Source organism: Saccoglossus kowalevskii, chromosome 5 (assembly GCF_978046115.1).
Source record: "Saccoglossus kowalevskii chromosome 5, keSacKowa6.1, whole genome shotgun sequence".
Taxonomy (NCBI): Eukaryota; Metazoa; Hemichordata; class Enteropneusta; family Harrimaniidae; genus Saccoglossus; species Saccoglossus kowalevskii.
In genome coordinates, this window is record NC_140645.1 from 23155888 (window position 1) to 23178354 (window position 22467).

General features: G+C 31.4%; 1 protein-coding gene across 2 annotated transcripts; it reads right to left on the reverse strand.

Moving 5' to 3' along the window:
- Positions 1-3116: 3116 nt before the first annotated feature.
- On the reverse strand, positions 3117-11052 carry LOC146745898 (uncharacterized). Of its 2 annotated transcripts, XM_085499633.1 has the most exons (4): positions 10945-11052; positions 10453-10847; positions 7005-7057; positions 3117-6224 (listed from the first exon to the last, which is right to left on the reverse strand). In XM_085499633.1, the coding sequence occupies exons 1-4, from the start codon at positions 11011-11013 to the stop codon at positions 6082-6084; spliced, it is 660 nt and encodes a 219-aa protein (XP_085355759.1). In that variant the 5' UTR covers positions 11014-11052; the 3' UTR covers positions 3117-6081. The 2 variants fall into 2 exon arrangements, with proteins under 2 accessions (XP_085355759.1, XP_085355760.1); XM_085499634.1 differs by lacking the exons at positions 10453-10847; positions 10945-11052 and adding an exon at positions 8459-8912.
- Positions 11053-22467: the final 11415 nt, after the last annotated feature.

A 22467-nucleotide genomic window follows, 5' to 3' on the forward strand; every position in this document is an offset into this window, starting at 1 on the left:
GAACAGTGTAACAAGATTACCCCTACATATGCAACATAACTAAATTTGGTTGGATTTCTTCAAAGTTAAGTTTGTGATGTTTTCTCGATTTTAGCTATTTTCACCGGCTTTTCGATCAGTGCTTCAGAGCTGTTTGCACAGAGCCCTTAGAAATACATGGTAGTGTGGGCGCGTCTTAAATAGCAACGTGGAGAGTCTTGCAACTTAGCTCCGCCTCAAAGATTTTGATAGCTTGGCCAAGCGCGTTGAAGAAAGAAGCAATATGATTCTAATCTGTGAGGCATCATCACATACACATAGTCCTAATGAAATACTTCAAGGTGATAGTGGAGTGATTTGCTGGAACATTCACCTTAAAAATTCAAGTTGATATCCACTGTGAATGAATATAATCAATATAATATGGTAATATATACTGCACATATTGTCATTAGATATGGAAACTCTCAAGGAAGACATGCATATAAAAAACGGGATTACACATACTAAACGCTCTTACTGATGGTTAGGGGTTAGATTTGTTATTCAGGTTGTGAGTGAAGTGGTCAATGTGATATGATTTATGTCTATCAATCGTGGTAGTCATGTCTTAACATAGTGTAATGCAACATCTGATTGTACTAATGAGATTGTGAACTACTGACTTTTCTGTGTAATCAGTATGTGTCATATATGTGTTTGATCGTTCACTAATCTATTAACCCTGAAGAGTAATGTACTATTCAGTTCATCCATTCTCGCCTGATTGTGTTGCATAAACTCGTACTCTGATATAATGCAGCAGATTATGTATAGTGATCAAGTAATCATGTCATAATTATATTATTGTCACATATTCATCTATTCTATGTTTTTACCCTATTGTCTCCTATTATTTCATGTATCTATCATTAAATAACTATTCAATATTTTACAACCAGAATAAATCATCATTTGTATGCAGCGGGACAATAAATGCGTTGGTGAAAAAGTCTTACACGTAAGTATTTTGCATATCGTTGCACGCTCCAATATTTGACTTTCGTCGTATATCACTGAACATTTAATCTTTGGTTCGAATCCCTTGTTAAGTGTGGCAATGCATGTTTTTTGTTTGTTTAACAGTTCATAAAATGTCAATAATATATCTAATATGTTTTGATTCAAAATGATTTTATAGAATCATCAATACCAGTGAATTTTATGACTGAAGATTCTTTGCGATTACGTACCCTATTATTGGATAATAATACCTACTACGAAACTGAATACAATGTTGTTTTCGGATATGAATAAAGGAGAAAACAATAAATTTAAATATAAAGATAAATTCGCGGATAACAATCATTTACTACTAAAATCAGCAGCAAAAATCAGTGGATTTACCAATAAACTGCTGATATTAGTAACGAAATTCGGCAATTAAAAAGAATCGTCGCCTGCTTGTTGCCATATTGCGCTCCGTCGAAGCATTCCATCTAATCGCATACTTTTTATTGTTGATGAACTAAGGTTTACTCGGGTAATTTATCCAAGTAAATGCTATAACTGTAGTGGGAGTATGCCGACATAGCGCGAGTTACACAGAGGTTAATTTGTTATATTTTTGTAGTGAGAATTACAACCGTGCTACATTATTTTCAAAACTCCATCGCGGAAAAACCGAAGTTTGCATCAGTCGCATTAAAATCACTGGTGTTTGTCCTCCATGATAACTAACGCTCACTACATTTTCAGTCATGTTCGTTCACTCGCAACGTTTCTGTTTTGTTTTTTTAATGTTTATTTAATCCCCGGCTCCCTATAGCATTTTAAAATAAATATTATGCAAACATAACAGTTGTCGGTGATTTCTACGTTGATATGAAACATCAAGCGAACAAAGCGTACACACAGTAGTGAAGCTTTATGCGAGGCAGCGGTTGCCACCGAGGTGGCGTACTCGTTGCAGTTTGCTGCACTGCAATGCTACTCCATACCACACATCAGTCACTCGTGCATTCGTAGTATAAATGTTTTAAAATACAATAATATTTGATTGACTAAAACTAGTGTCTTTCTTAGATTCTCATACGAATTACCAGAAAGACGAATTAAATTATGCAGATTCAGGGCAAGTGATTGTGAAATTGTTCTATTCCCTTCTTCCGTTCTGTATATTTTCTGTTTATTAGTAGCCGCAACTTTCGCCCATTATGGTATCACGGGGAATTCTTCTCTCTGAGGTTCTCCACACTTGCCGGGAGAAAGCAAAACAATTGAGTTACATATAATCCTGTCAATCATGAACAAAAGCTTGCGTTATCAAACAATACGTATATAAGCGCACCAAACTCTCATCCCAAAAAGACATTAAAAAACGTTACAAAGGTGCTATTCACTCAAAAAGCGTCAGAAGTATTCCGGAAATAAACAACGACAACTCTTAAAAGGTCGATATCTCTGTACATCGACAAATCTCAAAACTCTGAAAAACTCTTTGGGGTATTACTTTCCCCATCATAATCCGTACTCATAAACTCATTAAAACACCATAAAATTTCACAAAACTCAAAACACTGTGTAGCAAATACTCGTCCACTGAGGCGCGCTTAAATCGTTATAAAGGATCTCGCACGTCACTAAATATCCTTTCAAAACAAAGATCTGGGCGCTTACATACATACAATTCAACATCACAAAAAACGGTAAGGAAAAACGATAGGAAAAGCAAGCAATACATTACATTACTGAACAATAGGGTTAGGGTTCTGGAAAAGGGTTCAACGTCGCGTTATTCCGGGTCGTTCTTTATCATCTTCCTGTCTTTAATGTCGCTCAATTTTTAATTATTCAGTCCTATACGATACTCGTCCTTCATAAGGGGTTCTGAAATCTTCATCTCTTCAGCGTTGTACATCGGTGTCGTTCGGGTAAAGTCGTTAGACGTCAAGCGCGGTTTCTTCACAGGATGTCAATGTGTGTTAAACGCAATGCCCAGGGTTCTCACACCACGTATCACGGGGAATTCTTTTATCTGAGGTTCTCCACACTTGCCTGGGGGGAATCTCGTCTCGTCTCTCTATCGCATCCCCTTGAGGTGTGGGATCGGGAAAGTCACTTATACTTTTCAGTCAAATAAGACACACACAACGAAATACGTTTCAACTTTAGTCTTAGTCGATCAGTCGAGCACTCTATAAGACACAGCGCCCTGGGGAAAAATCCCCAAGACTATCGCAAGGCTGAACCAAGACTCTCTTAGACTGCGTCAACACTCGCCCCAAGGCTCTCCAGAACGGACTCTCGACTGCGTCTATCGTGCTGTGCTCCCCAAGACCAACTCAAACTCTCTTTATTCATTTTCAAAACTCTAACCAATTACAAAACAGTAAAAAGACTCTAGGGCGTAACCTTCAATCATAAAGCCAATCACACTAAGTACTGAATACGTCATATCTTTTGATTAATCGTTAATATTTTACAATCCATATCCTTATATTTGAATCTGTTTCAAGATATTAAAATTTTTTTTTAGAAGCAAAACAATACAACGACTAGATTTGGTGTCACAGTTTGCTCTCAATTCATATTGGAATATTGCCAGCAATAATTAATAAAGCTTGTTCAGAAAACCATTTATTCCCGACATCATATTTAATAGCTAGTTCTCAGGATCTACAACAGTAAATAAATAAACAGAAATCATTTTGTTTTTAGATACTGCCATATAAAATTTGGATTCGGACCATACCATTTCGAGCTGCAGTGTGTATAAACAATGACTCAACAAACAATAAACACATCTTCCACCTACAACAAAAATTTTAGCCATAATTGAACCACCAAGAAAGCAACAAATATCAGGCTGCATCCTGAAAACAACGAGATAGCACATTTCAACCACCCATTACAAACATGAAATCCTCCACCCTTCCCAGTATACCCCACAGCATTAATGGTAGACTGGCCCAGCTGTGGTGATTTTTTCTCAGTTAAAAAAAATGGAAAAAATAGTATTGCGAAAGGTGGGATGAACGCGAAACCACGACAGACTGGTCTTATTTGCCGCAAATCTGTTCCTATTATTTATTCATGATATGCAGTGACATCACAGAACGGGTACAGAAAAGGAGTGGGGGCGAGCTCGCTGCATAATGAGGTAAACGTTGTGGGTATTATGTGGAGATCACGCCTCACTGTAACCCAGGCGAGATAAAGCTACATGCAGGCTACTTTCCATACAAATTATTTTAATGGAGGTCCATTAGAATAGTTTGTATGGAACGTTATAAATAGCAATTCGTTTGTTATGATTGACGACCGAGAAACTTGAAGAAAACTAAAGTCTTCAGGTACAAAGGTTAACTATATATTGTTTAAAGGTCAATTTACTCCGATTGGATAACGGTCATGCTTGTCATTCTGCTCATTAACATAAAAACTAGTATGAAAACACACAAGTTCCGGCTTTCACCACAGAGGGCGATGCAAAAACGTCCAGTCTGGGTGATTTTTGCGGTTACAGGGGATTTCGCGTTAACATTTTGCTATTTTTTAAATTTAATTTTAAATTTAAAAAGAAACAAATCGCCCAGACTTAATGGTTCCTATACTCATTTGCATCTATGTACAACAAGCTTTGCCAATAGATGCACCTGCCTCATCAAACTTTTGACCAACGACTCATTCTAATTATTGTTGAGTGAGGTGCTATTTACTAATGATGTTTTAAGAGAATTAAATATATATATATGATTTTGAGGAAAAGGCTATGAATTTCTTTATTATTCTGTATTATAGAATATTTTTGCAACACTTGGCGCGCTGTGACACTTCATAGCGATTATTGTTTTGTTACTCTTTCAATGGATATTGACAGAACTGAGCTAAACCTTGCAACACTCTTTTTTGTACAGAATATTTATTTTTATTTTTCTAAGCATTCAATTCCGATGCTCATTATTTTCTTGAAAACAAACTATTTTCTCACAGGTTACTAACTCCCCCATAACATTTGATTCGTGTATTTTATACACATCTTAATGAAATTGAAAGTTTCTCTTATAGTTAGGATAAGCATGGTTTTATAAATATCGACAGATACTCGACAAAAAATGTCGGTAATAATCCAGTATAGGGGAAATCGCGTAAGTAAACACTGTTATAAATATTAAAGAGGTTAAATATCAGCCCATACTTCTTAAAAATATAATTACAGTAAATACTACAGTAAATACTGATTTCTGATCAATTTGCGATTGCTTACTGGATGTAAGAGTTTGAATGAATATATCAGTGATGTAGTCAATTGTGGTCCATGTGGCATTGTATACGGGGTGGCAATCATGGTCATAATTTGTCAACTTAAAATTTGTGTGATTAGTCTGTAAAATGACAATTCAAATGTTCTTTCATTTAAATGGGATGGAGCGAAACACAAGTGATCGTTTGCCGAGCTAGTAATTTTAATCTAGTGGTTTTGTTACAATTTTTGAATGATGTATAGCTAATACTAGTTTTAACGTACTAGGGGCTACCTTAATACTAATTCTGGACAAATATAAGAAAGTAAGAGGTGCACTTCTTGATTAATCACAGGAGCAGGACTGTGAACACTTTCGTTGTATAACAATGACGCCGAAACCACTAAGTCCCAGAGATCAAGAAACCGTACACCAATACCACCAAATACGTAACGGATCATTCTGTTCATATCATAGAAAAGCCAGTTACTGCTGTTGACCGATCGCAAGGGCGTACGATTTTTCACTGGATGCGCTAATTTTATAAGCACTTTTGTATTAGGACATCTTTCTCTCAGTCTCAACACTGCTAATTTAGCACGGTATATCCTCTCGAGGTACGCCCGTGTTGACCACAAATTATAATGATAAGCAAAGTTTAAAACCACTACAAGTTCTTTGGATCGACAGTCTTGTTGTCCAAATTTGTCAAGTAAGTCACTCTCCAGTATTCGCAATCGATCTGCTAATTTTCCAATTCGTGGACTCACAAAATTATTTTCAAATGCTTCGTAATTAAACAACTCTTGGAATGAGCCACCTAACTGTCCAACAGTAGAGTCACCGCTGACTATAAATAACTTATTTTGTAGACACTTTAAGGCTTCAGGTTTCGTCCATTGCTGACTTCTACAAACAAGTGGAATGAACGTTTTTCTCTGTTTTTCCAGTAGCCGTCAGTGATTGGAATCGGCATGTCAGGACCACATGGAGGAGGCCTTGGTGGTTGTATTGCAGAATCTATAACATTGGCAGTAAAATAGTGTATCAATAGAATATAACATTATTGTTTACAAGATCATGACAACCATATAAATATTTTCCGATGTCTTCATATTCATGTTTTGACTAAAATAGCCTACTGTTTCCCCCCCCCACTATTGAAAAAAAACAAAAAACAAAATAACGAAAAGCAATTTATCGTAGTATGGAAAGTTTTGTTTTATTCGTATTTCGAGTTACGTAGAAGGCATACACACAAATGCAAACAAGATCAGTTAGATACATGGCAATAAAAGAGTAAGCATACAAGATCTGATAAGCCTAAATGGCTGGAATGAGATGGGTATTAGCCCAATTGGAAATATAGAAAGGGATAGAAAAAAATATCACACAATACAAAAAGCGACTAAAATAACAAGGTCAGACAAGTAGGTAACATTAAATCCTGGTTTGTAAATTAAATTCTGTAATATTTCAACTTGTGAACACAATAAACCAATTAATTACAGAACAATCATATTAGAACAATCATATTACCGTACGAAGAAGCATTTATTCTACTTAACTGTTAAGTAACAATTTAAATAGTAAACTAATATACGATTGATGAAAATTAAAATTAATATTCATTATTTTGTTTTTATATATAACACATACATCATTTCGACAAAAACTTGTACGTCACGAAGATGCATGATTCATTAATATAAACGCACCGTGGATGCATAAATAACCGCACCAGTTATAAATAAATTAACATAGATTCTGTTCACATATATAAATATATATTTTACTCACCTGAATTCGATATTTTCATTGGCATGTCTTTTAAAAACGTGTTGTGGTACGGGCTGTATAAATAAAGAACACAAATTCTAAAATATAATTTAGGGTCAAAAGTTATCATCATCACCCAAACGGATTTGAAGGTCGCCTTTTGGCAAGTTTTACGTCACAATTTGTTTTTCAAGGAATGTCATGTTTGTGTATCAAGTAGTCGTATGTTTGTGATTGGAATTTTAGCGACTAAAACTGGCTTTGAAAAGGTGGATTGATACACAATGAGTAAATAGTCGTCTGGGTCAACGTTATCGATTGTGGAATACCTGAGTGTACAGTTGAATTTCAATACAGTGATGTTCCCATCTTGAATATTATACACGTTTTTTTACGTGTTCACGTGTGCTTGTTTACTTATATTGGGTATGTAACTATGTTTGCAAGTTTCTATCAAATAGCGAATCATCAAGTAATCACCAATCTGTTCAGTAGCGATTAGAAATTTACCTTGTTGGCAAAATTGTGACCCACTCATGGTATTTAAGAAGAGTACTAGTGCACAGACAAATGAAAACTTAAATGTCAAATATATTCACCCAAGCTTGAAGATTACTGTTGAGACATAATATTTTTTTATGTAAACTCCACTAATGTTGTTATATGACATACTGCATGCAGATTACTGTGTTGTGTTTGTTCTAAGAACTCCACTATTTACGCATGTGCAGTGATTGTTATTGTTCGTATAACAGACATTATAAACATGTTATTGATTCCTCGAAAAAAATGAGTTATGTGCTACAAGAACAAAATTGTTTGATGTTCATAATAATTCAATGTATTCCTTATTCGTATGAAGTTATCACAAGAATACCACAAAATATGCACGAAGGCAGCACAGTATCAACCGACACGCACCGTACTGTATGAGTACACACTTTGCGGTAACCGCGTAATAACCTTACTATTATACATCTCCCAAGTATACATCATCGGAATGCCGACACCCAAAAAATTTAGAACAAATTTAGCGTACTTTTGTGTGTGTGTGTGGGGGGGGGTGCGGTCAAACCCTGGATGCTGCCGTGTTTGTTTGTTTTTTATTAGAGGATGCTTACGTGCGTATTCCATATTTTGAATTCGAGTTTCCTAATATGGTATGATGAAAATACCTAGTGCAATACTGCAAAATTACGACAGGCTGTAACCTATTACGTTATGGTGACAGATGTATAATAATACCGAATATTACATGTTCTCGTCTATATTGCATCAATATAGAAGTCCGTTTTAGTTGTTGTCGCCTCCTCATTTGCATACTGTTTGCGTCTTGCATATCGTAAATAATTGTCTACACTTTTCAGTGTAGTAATGTACAACACAACTATTCCGCGTTTTGAACAGACGCCTTGCAACGCAAATAAAATCTGCCCTTCAAAGGTGAGTATAATAAAATAAAATATTAACATTACCTTTGAAACATGTGAAGAACACGCCTAGTTGCATCCTTTGCAACTTGATCCAAATCTTTGACATGTACAGTCATGTTTTTCAAATCTTCGCAACTGAACTGCCTCAGTTTATTGCAAATTAGCGAGGTTTTACCCAAGGAGTTTTTGTTACCGTACTCACATTTGTTAGGCCAAACCCCTTCATTTGTAATAGAACATTGTGTTTCACCGGATTGTGAACCATTTGCATATATTGCAGTGATAGGAAAGTTCATTTCTTTTGTTTTGATGGCGTTTTTCAGGAAGTCGATCGCTTCTCTCGTAAAATCGATCGAGATGGCGATTTCTGCAATTCCAGGCCACGCTCCATAGAAAAAAATAGAGTAGGTTCCATTTCCATGGTCTGCCACACGGCCTGCTGTACTTGCCGACAATTGCCGATTTATCATGGTTGCCCTGAACGTGTCGCCACCCCTGTCTCGTTTACGACCATTTTCATCATATGTCTCGACAATAATATGTATTATTTGCCCCTTGTCAAACTTTTTGATATTTTTGTTAAGCATAACCCTGAAAAAAATACAGCAATGTGATTAGGGAATGCTTGACAATTTTCTGCAACATGTGGTAAATGCATGCATACAATTAGAGAATATTTCACATAAAAGTGTTATCACATTAATATCTATCACAAAAGTAGCACCTCTAATTAAAAGTTGATGTACATATTGTGTTCTCTAAACAAGATATGAAAACAGTAAACACACAGTTCAACCCAGAACTAACTGTAAAATAATGATTAAAATGGCACTTTTATTATGTTGAGGCACTGTTGCAGACATGTATAATAACAATATATTGTACTGTACACACACATTTAAGTACAATCCGTCTATGTCAATAATTTGTAATTGAAATGGTATAGCATACACAGGAAAGGTAGAATGAAAACTAAAACAATAGTATTTGTTGTGTTGAATCCACGCAAAAATTAAAATATTTAATCTTGATATTTAATACTCATTTATATTATTATATTTGACATTTTATTTTTATATTTCTATATTGTATCATTGGAATTCATTTCATGTAATCATTTCATTCCTATATTTAATATTATTAAAGTATTGTGTTTGTGACGACAGTCGCGCTTAATCGAAGGGCATTTGACATTTACAAGTAGACATCATGTGATAAAATATTAAAATTAGTGAAAGGTACTAAGACCGATACATATTATTATTTTACATCTGTCACCGTAACGACATAAGTTACAGCGTGCCGTAATTTTGCGGTATTTTACGGGATATTTTCATCCTACCATATTAGAAAATGCGAATTCCAAATATGGAATGATTATGCGCGTAAGCGTCCTCTAGTAATAAAAACAAACATGACTGTCACCAGAGTTTGACCGGACTCCACACAAAGAAGTTTGCTGATTATGTTCTAAACGTTTTGAATTTCGGCATTCCCATGGTGTATCCTTGAAAGGAAAAGATGTATAACAATAAGATTATTACAAGAATACCTTAAAGTATGCACTCAGACAGTACGCCGCGCATCGTTCTCCGCTGCGCGTTGGTCGATACTCCAGCTGTACTGTACTTTGAGATATCCTCGTAATAACCTTATATTATACAAAAAAAGGTTGCAGGCAACCGTAGTCCGTGGTAATTATTCAACATAATCAGACGTTTCAGAAAGTATTCTTTCTCAATGATAGATATGAATATAGTGAAAATCGTAGAAAATCTGTTGTGAACTACGACTACCTAATACAATTTACCATTATAGGCAGACATCGGTATGTGTGAAATATAAAGTGGGTAATTGATGGCGCAATACAATCTATACAATCAAACCTGGTAATTAAAATTTGATATCAAGTCAGTACACTTAACAGCGTTTTATGAAAGGTATCTACATATAATATTTTAAAGTATTAATTAATTAATATTACGTCATAAGAGTAGTTTTCAGGGGCTGTCGGTGCTATCAAAATCTCAATTTACCGTGTTTGATTCACTGATGTTAATCCCAGAGAACCATTTCCAATATCGAGATATTTCTCACTGTGAGATACATTGACGTTATGTTCTCTGTTACTGTATTCCCAATCTAGCTCATTAACCACGCCGATCCACTCCATGCCAAAGCGGTTGTAGTCGTTGTACGGGAATAATATTTTAGTTTCATCTGTTACAGTTTCCTTTATGGTTGCATGCGTATCAGTTGTAATATATCTCTGACGACTACTTGTGTTATTACATGTGTATACAATAATCGTCGATGCTTTGTCTCCAATGCCGCTCACTGAAGATGCGTTAACACTGTTCATCGATACACCGTCAAGTCTTTCACGACATTTGTAAGCACTCAACGTTGACACCTTATTGCCACTAAATTCCTGACAAGAACAATGTATATATTTTATATGTATCATTACAAAACAACATGGTTTAAAAACGAAATCTTCAAATATATCAGAACATGTCAGTACTCACAGTAAACGATATTACAACACCAATGATTACCCCTGTTACGAAGGTGACATATAATTTTAATGTGGTCATTGTTGGTTTGTCTCGCGATATTAAGTTCACTGTACGTAAACAGTGAAATGTTTGTATCTGTAAATAAACAAAATAAGCATGATTATTTTTATACGTACAGCAATCGTGTACATAAAACTAATGAATATAGTTATAACTTCAGTTAGGTGAATGTTGTTTATTGATTCAGGTCTCGTACAACTCATATTGGAATTCCATAGCGAAAAGTGTTTGGGTGAATTTCTTCAACAAACAAGTTTCAAAGATCGAAATATTGTTCCAATTCACTGAAATCGCGTGAATGTAATAACATTCTTGCCAGCAAAACATGAGTTCAACAGCTCAAATTTCTACAAAATCATCGTACAAAACATAATTATTTGCTTCTCTACCTTCAAGTCAGAGGCCCTCAGTACAACGTCCAGTTTTGTCTTGTAGAATCGACAATTGCGCAGACTAACAAGTCATTGTCTATTACAAATTTACTGCACTATAGATAGTTCGGTTTAACTCCCCAACCAGTCAGTAACGGTGGAGCCCGGCTGTTAATTTCTATTTTAAAATCCTACATACTTACATTAAAACGTAAAGTAAAGAAATACATGTGATTGACCAATAGTTGCAGCAGCTTGCACGATCCCTTGATTCCCAGGGCTCAAATGGTTGATTCCAAATAATCCTGCAACGCCGTGTGAACCCAAACGTGTGTACGTGGTGTCACTATGGCAACAAGATACATAACATAACATTACTACAGTAACTTTTTGTATCAAAATGTCGGTTTTCCCATCAGTCTCAAGCTAAAAGTTATTTTTAATTAAATCTCATCTATGTGCAATTATTTAACATATTGTTAAACTCATCGAATTGAAGTATTTAGATAACACTTTTATATACCGCGAAAATTTACCCTATTTGCCATACAAATTTATTTACTCTATGAATTTGAAATTGTGCTTGGTCGATCCATGGACGGCGCAAATGTATTATATTTTTCAAAATATGCAAATCATAACAGTTCATTACGGATTTTTTTTCCAGATAATGGATTTTGACAAAAAGACTAACCATAATTTTCCTGTTGTCAGTTTGTTTGATGTGATCGCGATTGATAAATCGTGTATAATACCTTTATGTATGAACTGATAACCCGGTGTCCATATTTCACATATTTGGACTTGCTGTGGTTACATCAGTTCTAGTTTTGCGTAAGTCAATGACCTGTTCAGCTGCGTTCAGCCGCCAGACAATAACTATTACATGTTATGACTTCCTTTCCACACCACTGGTGTGATTATTGTGTCGACTAATTAAATATATACAAAGTATATTGTGATAATGATTTTTTTTAATTAAATTTGAAAATAATTTATTTTGAGAAAAACTGTGTTGAAGTTCCGGTCGCCTCATTCATGAATGGATGCAAGAACACCACTTGCGTGGTAATACTTATTCTTCACATTTTACTAGTTTTTCTGCGATGTCGGTTATGTATCTATTGTCACATATAATGATCCATATTTTATATCTTACCCAGTCCATGTCACATCATCATTTTCAATTATTATTACATAAGTAAAAAAGTAAAAGGTACGTACTTCTATCGCATATATTTTTGAAAATCGATCCAGATGTTTAAAATCAAACACAATGTGAGTTAGAACTCGACAATAATTCAGCTGTTAAATGAAATAGTTCTGCTGGCGAGTACACAGTACTTATATTAGTTATAGGCAGAAAGTTAATATATTTGATATATATACATATATATATTAATATAATAACTTTAGTTCTAAGTGACAGAAGGTTTTAATATTTGAACGATATATACGTGGTCGCACGTTTTCATCTCCGTGTCAATTGCGATTTGAATCGGCCACATGTATATTTATGGCTCCATCAAATGTTGTTCTTTTTTATTGAATCAGTGGCAAAGCATCTTTGTGAATGTTACGGTATTCTGGTAACACAGACACTTTTCACCAAAATCATAACACATTTTAGCCGTCAAATTAACAACAGTTTAACAATATTTCCGAATGAAACGTCAGATGTGTGGAAACGGGGTACTTAGTTCAATTTTACGTTTCAATATTTTTCAATATATAAATATGTTTATAAAAACACTGACGAATCACGAATCATGGCCTTCAATAAAAAAACATGCACTTTGTTTAATGGGAGAACTAACTCGACAGGGAATTTCGTTCTATGAACAAAATTAAAACTTTCTCCTTATTTCTAGTTACTACCCCATGATAACGAGATGCATATTTTATTTTATGAAGCAAATAAAAACTGCCTCGTTATAACGAGATAATAAATTGTAAGTTGGTAAAGTTACCTAAACAATCTGCTACAATTCAAGGAGATTATATGCCATGAACGTGATTCTTTTATTATTTTGAGTTCATACCCTCGGAATACATACTCCGAAAAAATAATCAATTAGGGTAACCGGATGATTTTTTAGATACAAGAGTTCCAACTACCATAGATAATGATCAAAATTGGCTTTTTGTACTTGTTTATATGGTGAGATTATTTCTTCATATTTCATAATTAATATTATGAAAACGTTTTAAAAAATGACAATTTCAGTGAGTTTCAAGTTGATAACATTTTTTCATTATATATACAATGAAGGACGGTTTTCCTATAATGCATTGCATATATGAGCAGTAACATTCGGTTCAAACTTCTATATTCATTACGGGGACATGGCACTTTTCCTAATACGTCATAAGTTACTTTTTTATTTACATATTTCAGTATTTATTAGGGAATAAAATATTGTTAAACATGAATAAATGAACAGCAGTCACTAACACATAAATAATCTAATAATATTCGTGTTTAAATTTCGGAATTAAATTAAAATTAAATTTCGGAATTTTTAGATTTATTTCTTATTTGCATTGGAACTTCTTTGACAGCAATATCATCGACAATATACACAATTCAAATTTCGCCTCGAAAATGTTGTTAAAACAGACACACTTGGACATTAACCTAAATGATAGAAATTACATCGTATTAACCAAGTTCGGTCGAAACACATGAAAATCAAATATAAATCATTCGTTTGTTATGTTGGCTCAATCTAAGCATGTGTTAAAACATTCTGACCTACTTAAGTAGACAAGTAAAGTAATTACCTAACTAGTAAAAGTGCATTTAAATCAACTAAATAATTCTACATTAGACAGTGACGTAAAAATAGACTATTTTCCGTTCACTGCAATAATCACGCGTTATGCGTGAAATCGAACGTAAAAACAGGACAAACAAAGGTCATAGCGTCGTAGTCGCGTCAAACATCGCGTGGGATTCGACAAACGCGAACGTATTTCGGGGATATTTCCATGCTTAATAATGTGCTGTCCACATTTGATGATAGGCAATTTCGATTAAGTAAGGGTATTCGGAAGCAATATTTCTCTGTCGAAGATCGGCCGGCCAATGTAAGCTACGAAATAAAGAAATTCTAGTTCAAAATCAAATCGTTCGATTTTTGCGGCAGACGTTCGACGCGCGTCTTTTATGCATCTCGCGAGATCTCGCAATTGTAAGGAAAATCATCTATTGGTTTATTCCACAAACGTGGCCTCCATATAACTTGTGATTATAGTCTTCTGATTCAATTCACGCAAAAAGATATCATTGCAACGGACGCCACCATAGGCCGTCGCACCGTGACGTCATACCAGCATGCGAATGTCTGACAGCAAATATCGCATACCGATAAGAATTAGCTCGCGATCTGCTGGGACAATGCCTATACATTAATTTATAAACAGAGAGACACGCGTGTATGTTTGATATTAACAACACTGTTTATTTTATCTTTAGATCGACCGGTTCTTGCCAACTATATACTGCGCATGCGCACGTACAAAAAAATGGGACAAACTATAACATACACACGGAAACAGACAATACATTTGTGTTTGTTTGTTTGTTTGTTTGTTTGTTTGTTTGTTTGTTTGTATGTAAACAGACATATAAACATTGGTACTTTCATTTCAGTGCCTGAACATATTGCTTACGTTCACTACTTATGTCATTAGTATGAGATGAAGTGTCTTCTTTATTTATGAAATGTATCTCTTTCCCAATGTGGGATTCACCTCTTATAAACCTTTCTCACAGATTCGAGCAGAATTCAAGACTATTACATATGTAATGCACAAAACACAGTAGTTTGCCGTGGAATAAAATTGCTATTGTCTACAACCGATATGCAAATGAGGTAAAATGGTTGATTTTCTTGGCATTTGTAAGTTGCATAACGTGAACTCCATGTTATATTTTGACCTTATAATTATTGCTGAATTCTTGCACAAACAAGGTGGTCAAGAGCCATGAAATGACAATGCAAATTAGTCCCGTGTCCATGACGCAATTCTTGGTATTTGAACTGCAAATTCAAAACTAGGCGCCTTGACGGCCCGAACTTATAGTCCGTATCTTGCAATTATTTTGCCATCATTGTCCTTCAATTATTTTGCCATTATTTCATCATTATCTTGCAATTATTTCATCATTATCTTGCAATTATTATGCCATTATTACATCATTATCAGGAAATCATTTTGTCATTATTTCATCATTATCTTGCAATTATTTTGCCATTATTTCATCATTATTTTGCAATTATTTCATAGTTATCTTGCAATTATTTCATCATTATCATGCAATTATTTTGCCATTATTTCATCATCATTTTGCAATTATTTCATTATTATCATGCAATTATTTTGCCATTATTTCATCATTATTTTGCAATTATTTCATCATTATCTTGCAATTATTTTGCCATTATTTCATCATTATTTTGCAATTATTTCATCATTATCATGCAATTATTTTGCCATTATTTCATCATTATCTTGCAATTATTATGCCATTATTACATCATTATCTTGCAATTCTTTTGCCATTATTTCATCATTATTATGCAATTCTTTTGTCATTATTTCATCATTATCTTGCAATTCTTTTGCCATTATTTCATCATTATTTTGCAATTATTTTGCCATTATTTAATCATTATTTTGCAATTATTTCATCATTATCTTGCAATTATTTCATCATTATCATGCAATTATTTTGCCATTATTTCATCATTATCTTGCAATTATTTCATCATTATCATGCAATTATTTTATTATTTTGCCATTATTTCATTATTATGCCATTATTTCATCACTAATTCATTATCTTGCAATTATTTTGCCATTATTTCATCAATATCTTGAAATTATTTCGTCACTATTACATCATTATATTGCACTTATTTTGCCAATATTTCTTCATTATCTTGCCATTATTTGTCCATCATTTCATCAGTATATCTTGCAATTATTTGATCATTATCATGCAATTATTTTGCCATTATTTTCGTCATCATCTTGCCATTATTTTATTATTTTGCCATTATTTCATTATTATGCCATTATTTCATCACTATTTCATTATCTTGTAATTATTTTGCCATTATTTCATTATTATGCCATTATTTCATCACTATTTCATTATCTTGCAATTATTTTGCCATTATTTCATCAATATCGTGCAATTAATTCATCATTATCTCGCAATTATTTTGCCAACATTTCATCATCATCTTGCCATTATTTTTCTATTATTTCATCATTATATCATGCAATAATTTCATCATTATCTTGCAATTATTTTCCAATATTTCATCATTATCTTGCCATTATTTCATCATTATCTTGCAATTATTTCATCATTATCTTGCAAATATTTCATTTTTTTCCCATAATTTCATTATTATGCCATTATTTCATCACTACTTCATTATCTTGCAATTATTTTTCCATTATTTCATCAATATCTTGCAATTATTTCATCATTATTTTGCAATTATTTTGCCAACATTTCATCATTATCTTGCCATTATTTCATCATTATCTTGCAATTATTTCATCATTATCTTGCAATTATTTCATTTTTTTCCATAATTTCATTATTATGCCATTATTTCATCACTATTTCATTATCTTGCAATTATTTTGCCATTATTTCATCAATATCTTGCAATTATTTCATCATTATCTTGCAATTATTTTGCCAACATTTCATCATCATCTTGCCATTATTTTTCCATTATTTCATCATTATATCATGCAATAATTTCATCATTGTCTTGCAATTATTTTCCAATATTTCATCATTATCTTGCCATTATTTCATCATTATCTTACAATTATTTCATCATTATAATGCAATTATTTTGCCATTATTTTCATCATTTTCTTGCAATTATTTTGCAATTATTTTCATTTTCTTGAAATTATTGTGCCATTATTTCATCAATATCTTGAAATTATTTTGCCATTATTTCATCAATATCTTGAAATTATTTAGCTATTATTTTATCATTATCATGCAATTATTTCATCATTATCTTGCAAGTATTTTGCCATTATTTCATCATTATCAGGCAATTATTATGCCATTATTCTATCATTATCATGCAATTATTATGCCATTATTTCATCAATATCTTGAAATTATTTAGCCATTATTTTATCATTATCGTGCAATTATTTCATCATTATCTTGCAATTATTTCATCATTATCTTGCAATTATTTCATCATTATCTTGCAATTATTTCATCATTATCTTGCAATCATTTCATCATTATCTTGCAATCATTTCATCATTATCTTGCAATTATTTCATCATTATCTTGCAATTATTTCATCATTATCTTGCAATTATTTCATCATTATCTTGCAATCATTTCATCATTATCTTGCAATCATTTCATCATTATCATGCAATTATTTTTTTATATTATTTCATCATTATCATGCAATTACATTGCCATTATTACATCATTATCAGGAAATTATTTAGCCATTAATTTACCATTATCATGCAATTATTTTGTCACTATCACACCATTATCTTGCAATTATTTTGCCAATATTTCTTCATCTTGCAATTATTTTGCCATTAATTCATCATTATCTTGCAATTATTTCATCATTATCTTGCAATTATTTCATCATTATCTTGCAATTATTTCATCATTACCTTGCAATCATTTCATCATTATCTTGCAATCATTTCATCATTATCTTGCAATTAATTCATCATTATCTCGCAATTATTTTGCCAACATTTCATCATCATCTTCCCATTATTTTTCTATTATTTCTTCATCTTGCAATTATTTTGCCATTAATTCATCATTATCTTGCAATTATTTCATCATTATCTTGCAATTATTTCATCATTATCTTGCAATTATTTCATCATTACCTTGCAATCATTTCATCATTATCTTGCAATCATTTCATCATTATCTTGCAATTAATTCATCATTATCTCGCAATTATTTTGCCAACATTTCATCATCATCTTGCCATTATTTTTCTATTATTTCATCATTACCTTGCAATTATTTCATCATTACCTTGCAATCATTTCATCATTATCTTGCAATCTTGCATCATTATCTTGCAATTAATTCATCATTATCTCGCAATTATTTTGCCAACATTTCATCATCATCTTGCCATTATTTTTCTATTATTTCATCATTATATCATGCAATAATTTCATCATTATCTTGCAATTATTTTCCAATATTTCATCATTATCTTGCCATTATTTCATCATTATCTTGCAATTATTTCATCATTATCTTGCAAATATTTCATTTTTTTCCCATAATTTCATTATTATGCCATTATTTCATCACTACTTCATTATCTTGCAATTATTTTTCCATTATTTCATCAATATCTTGCAATTATTTCATCATTGTTTTGCAATTATTTTGCCAACATTTCATCATTATCTTGCCATTATTTCATCATTATCTTGCAATTATTTCATCATTATCTTGCAATTATTTCATTTTTTTCCATAATTTCATTATTATGCCATTATTTCATCACTATTTCATTATCTTGCAATTATTTTGCCATTATTTCATCAATATCTTGCAATTATTTCATCATTATCTTGCAATTATTTTGCCAACATTTCATCATCATCTTGCCATTATTTTTCCATTATTTCATCATTATATCATGCAATAATTTCATCATTGTCTTGCAATTATTTTCCAATATTTCATCATTATCTTGCCATTATTTCATCATTATCTTACAATTATTTCATCATTATCATGCAATTATTTTGCCATTATTTTCATCATTTTCTTGCAATTATTTTGCAATTATTTTCATTTTCTTGCAATTATTGTGCCATTATTTCATCAATATCTTGAAATTATTTTGCCATTATTTCATCAATATCTTGAAATTATTTAGCTATTATTTTATCATTATCATGCAATTATTTCATCATTATCTTGCAAGTATTTTGCCATTATTTCATCATTATCAGGCAATTATTATGCCATTATTCTATCATTATCATGCAATTATTATGCCATTATTTCATCAATATCTTGAAATTATTTAGCCATTATTTTATCATTATCGTGCAATTATTTCATCATTATCTCGCAATTATTTCATCATTATCTTGCAATTATTTCATCATTATCTTGCAATCATTTCATCATTATCTTGCAATCATTTCATCATTATCATGCAATTATTTTTTTATATTATTTCATCATTATCATGCAATTACATTGCCATTATTACATCATTATCAGGAAATTATTTAGCCATTAATTTACCATTATCATGCAATTATTTTGTCACTATCACACCATTATCTTGCAATTATTTTGCCAATATTTCTTCATCTTGCAATTATTTTGCCATTAATTCATCATTATCTTGCAATTATTTCATCATTATCTTGCAATTATTTCATCATTATCTTGCAATTATTTCATCATTACCTTGCAATCATTTCATCATTATCTTGCAATCATTTCATCATTATCATACAATTATTTTTTTTATATTATTTCATCATTATCATGCAATTATATTGCCATTATTACATAATTATCAGGAAATTATTTAGCCATTAATTTATCATTATCATACAATTATTTTGTCACTATCACATCATTATCTTGCAATTATTCCTTTATTTCATTATTATCATGCAATTATATTGCCATTATTACATCATTATCAGGAAATTATTTAGCCATTAATTCATCATTATCTTGCAATTATTTTGCCATTATTTCATCATTATCTTGCAATTATTTCATTATTATCATGCAAGTATTTTGCCATTATTTCATCATTATCGTACAATTATTTTGCCATTATTTTCGTCATCATCTTGCCATTATTTTATTATTTTGCCATTATTTCATTATTATGCCATTATTTCATCACTATTTCATTATCTTGTAATTATTTTGCCATTATTTCATTATTATGCCATTATTTCATCACTATTTCATTATCTTGCAATTATTTTGCCATTATTTCATCAATATCTTGCAATTAATTCATCATTATCTCGCAATTATTTTGCCAACATTTCATCATCATCTTGCCATTATTTTTCTATTATTTCATCATTATATCATGCAATAATTTCATCATTATCTTGCAATTATTTTCCAATATTTCATCATTATCTTGCCATTATTTCATCATTACCTTGCAATCATTTCATCATTATCTTGCAATCTTGCATCATTATCTTGCAATTAATTCATCATTATCTCGCAATTATTTTGCCAACATTTCATCATCATCTTGCCATTATTTTTCTATTATTTCATCATTATATCATGCAATAATTTCATCATTATCTTGCAATTATTTTCCAATATTTCATCATTATCTTGCCATTATTTCATCATTATCTTGCAATTATTTCATCATTATCTTGCAAATATTTCATTTTTTTCCCATAATTTCATTATTATGCCATTATTTCATCACTACTTCATTATCTTGCAATTATTTTTCCATTATTTCATCAATATCTTGCAATTATTTCATCATTGTTTTGCAATTATTTTGCCAACATTTCATCATTATCTTGCCATTATTTCATCATTATCTTGCAATTATTTCATCATTATCTTGCAATTATTTCATTTTTTTCCATAATTTCATTATTATGCCATTATTTCATCACTATTTCATTATCTTGCAATTATTTTGCCATTATTTCATCAATATCTTGCAATTATTTCATCATTATCTTGCAATTATTTTGCCAACATTTCATCATCATCTTGCCATTATTTTTCCATTATTTCATCATTATATCATGCAATAATTTCATCATTGTCTTGCAATTATTTTCCAATATTTCATCATTATCTTGCCATTATTTCATCATTATCTTACAATTATTTCATCATTATCATGCAATTATTTTGCCATTATTTTCATCATTTTCTTGCAATTATTTTGCAATTATTTTCATTTTCTTGCAATTATTGTGCCATTATTTCATCAATATCTTGAAATTATTTTGCCATTATTTCATCAATATCTTGAAATTATTTAGCTATTATTTTATCATTATCATGCAATTATTTCATCATTATCTTGCAAGTATTTTGCCATTATTTCATCATTATCAGGCAATTATTATGCCATTATTCTATCATTATCATGCAATTATTATGCCATTATTTCATCAATATCTTGAAATTATTTAGCCATTATTTTATCATTATCGTGCAATTATTTCATCATTATCTCGCAATTATTTCATCATTATCTTGCAATTATTTCATCATTATCTTGCAATCATTTCATCATTATCTTGCAATCATTTCATCATTATCATGCAATTATTTTTTTATATTATTTCATCATTATCATGCAATTACATTGCCATTATTACATCATTATCAGGAAATTATTTAGCCATTAATTTACCATTATCATGCAATTATTTTGTCACTATCACACCATTATCTTGCAATTATTTTGCCAATATTTCTTCATCTTGCAATTATTTTGCCATTAATTCATCATTATCTTGCAATTATTTCATCATTATCTTGCAATTATTTCATCATTATCTTGCAATTATTTCATCATTACCTTGCAATCATTTCATCATTATCTTGCAATCATTTCATCATTATCATACAATTATTTTTTTTATATTATTTCATCATTATCATGCAATTATATTGCCATTATTACATAATTATCAGGAAATTATTTAGCCATTAATTTATCATTATCATACAATTATTTTGTCACTATCACATCATTATCTTGCAATTATTCCTTTATTTCATTATTATCATGCAATTATATTGCCATTATTACATCATTATCAGGAAATTATTTAGCCATTAATTCATCATTATCTTGCAATTATTTTGCCATTATTTTCGTCATCATCTTGCCATTATTTTATTATTTTGCCATTATTTCATTATTATGCCATTATTTCATCACTATTTCATTATCTTGTAATTATTTTGCCATTATTTCATTATTATGCCATTATTTCATCACTATTTCATTATCTTGCAATTATTTTGCCATTATTTCATCAATATCTTGCA

Bases quoted from the DNA above. Each gene is read 5' to 3' on its own strand.
- LOC146745898 (XM_085499633.1), bottom strand. From the start codon at position 11,013: ATGACCACATTAAAATTATATGTCACCTTCGTAACAGGGGTAATCATT. The intron at 7,058-10,452 runs GTAAATTGAGAT...TTATTTATACAG, and splicing joins ACATCAGTGAATCAAACACG to CCCGTACCACAACACGTTTT. The intron at 6,225-7,004 runs GTGAGTAAAATA...CCAATGTTATAG, and splicing joins AATGAAAATATCGAATTCAG to ATTCTGCAATACAACCACCA.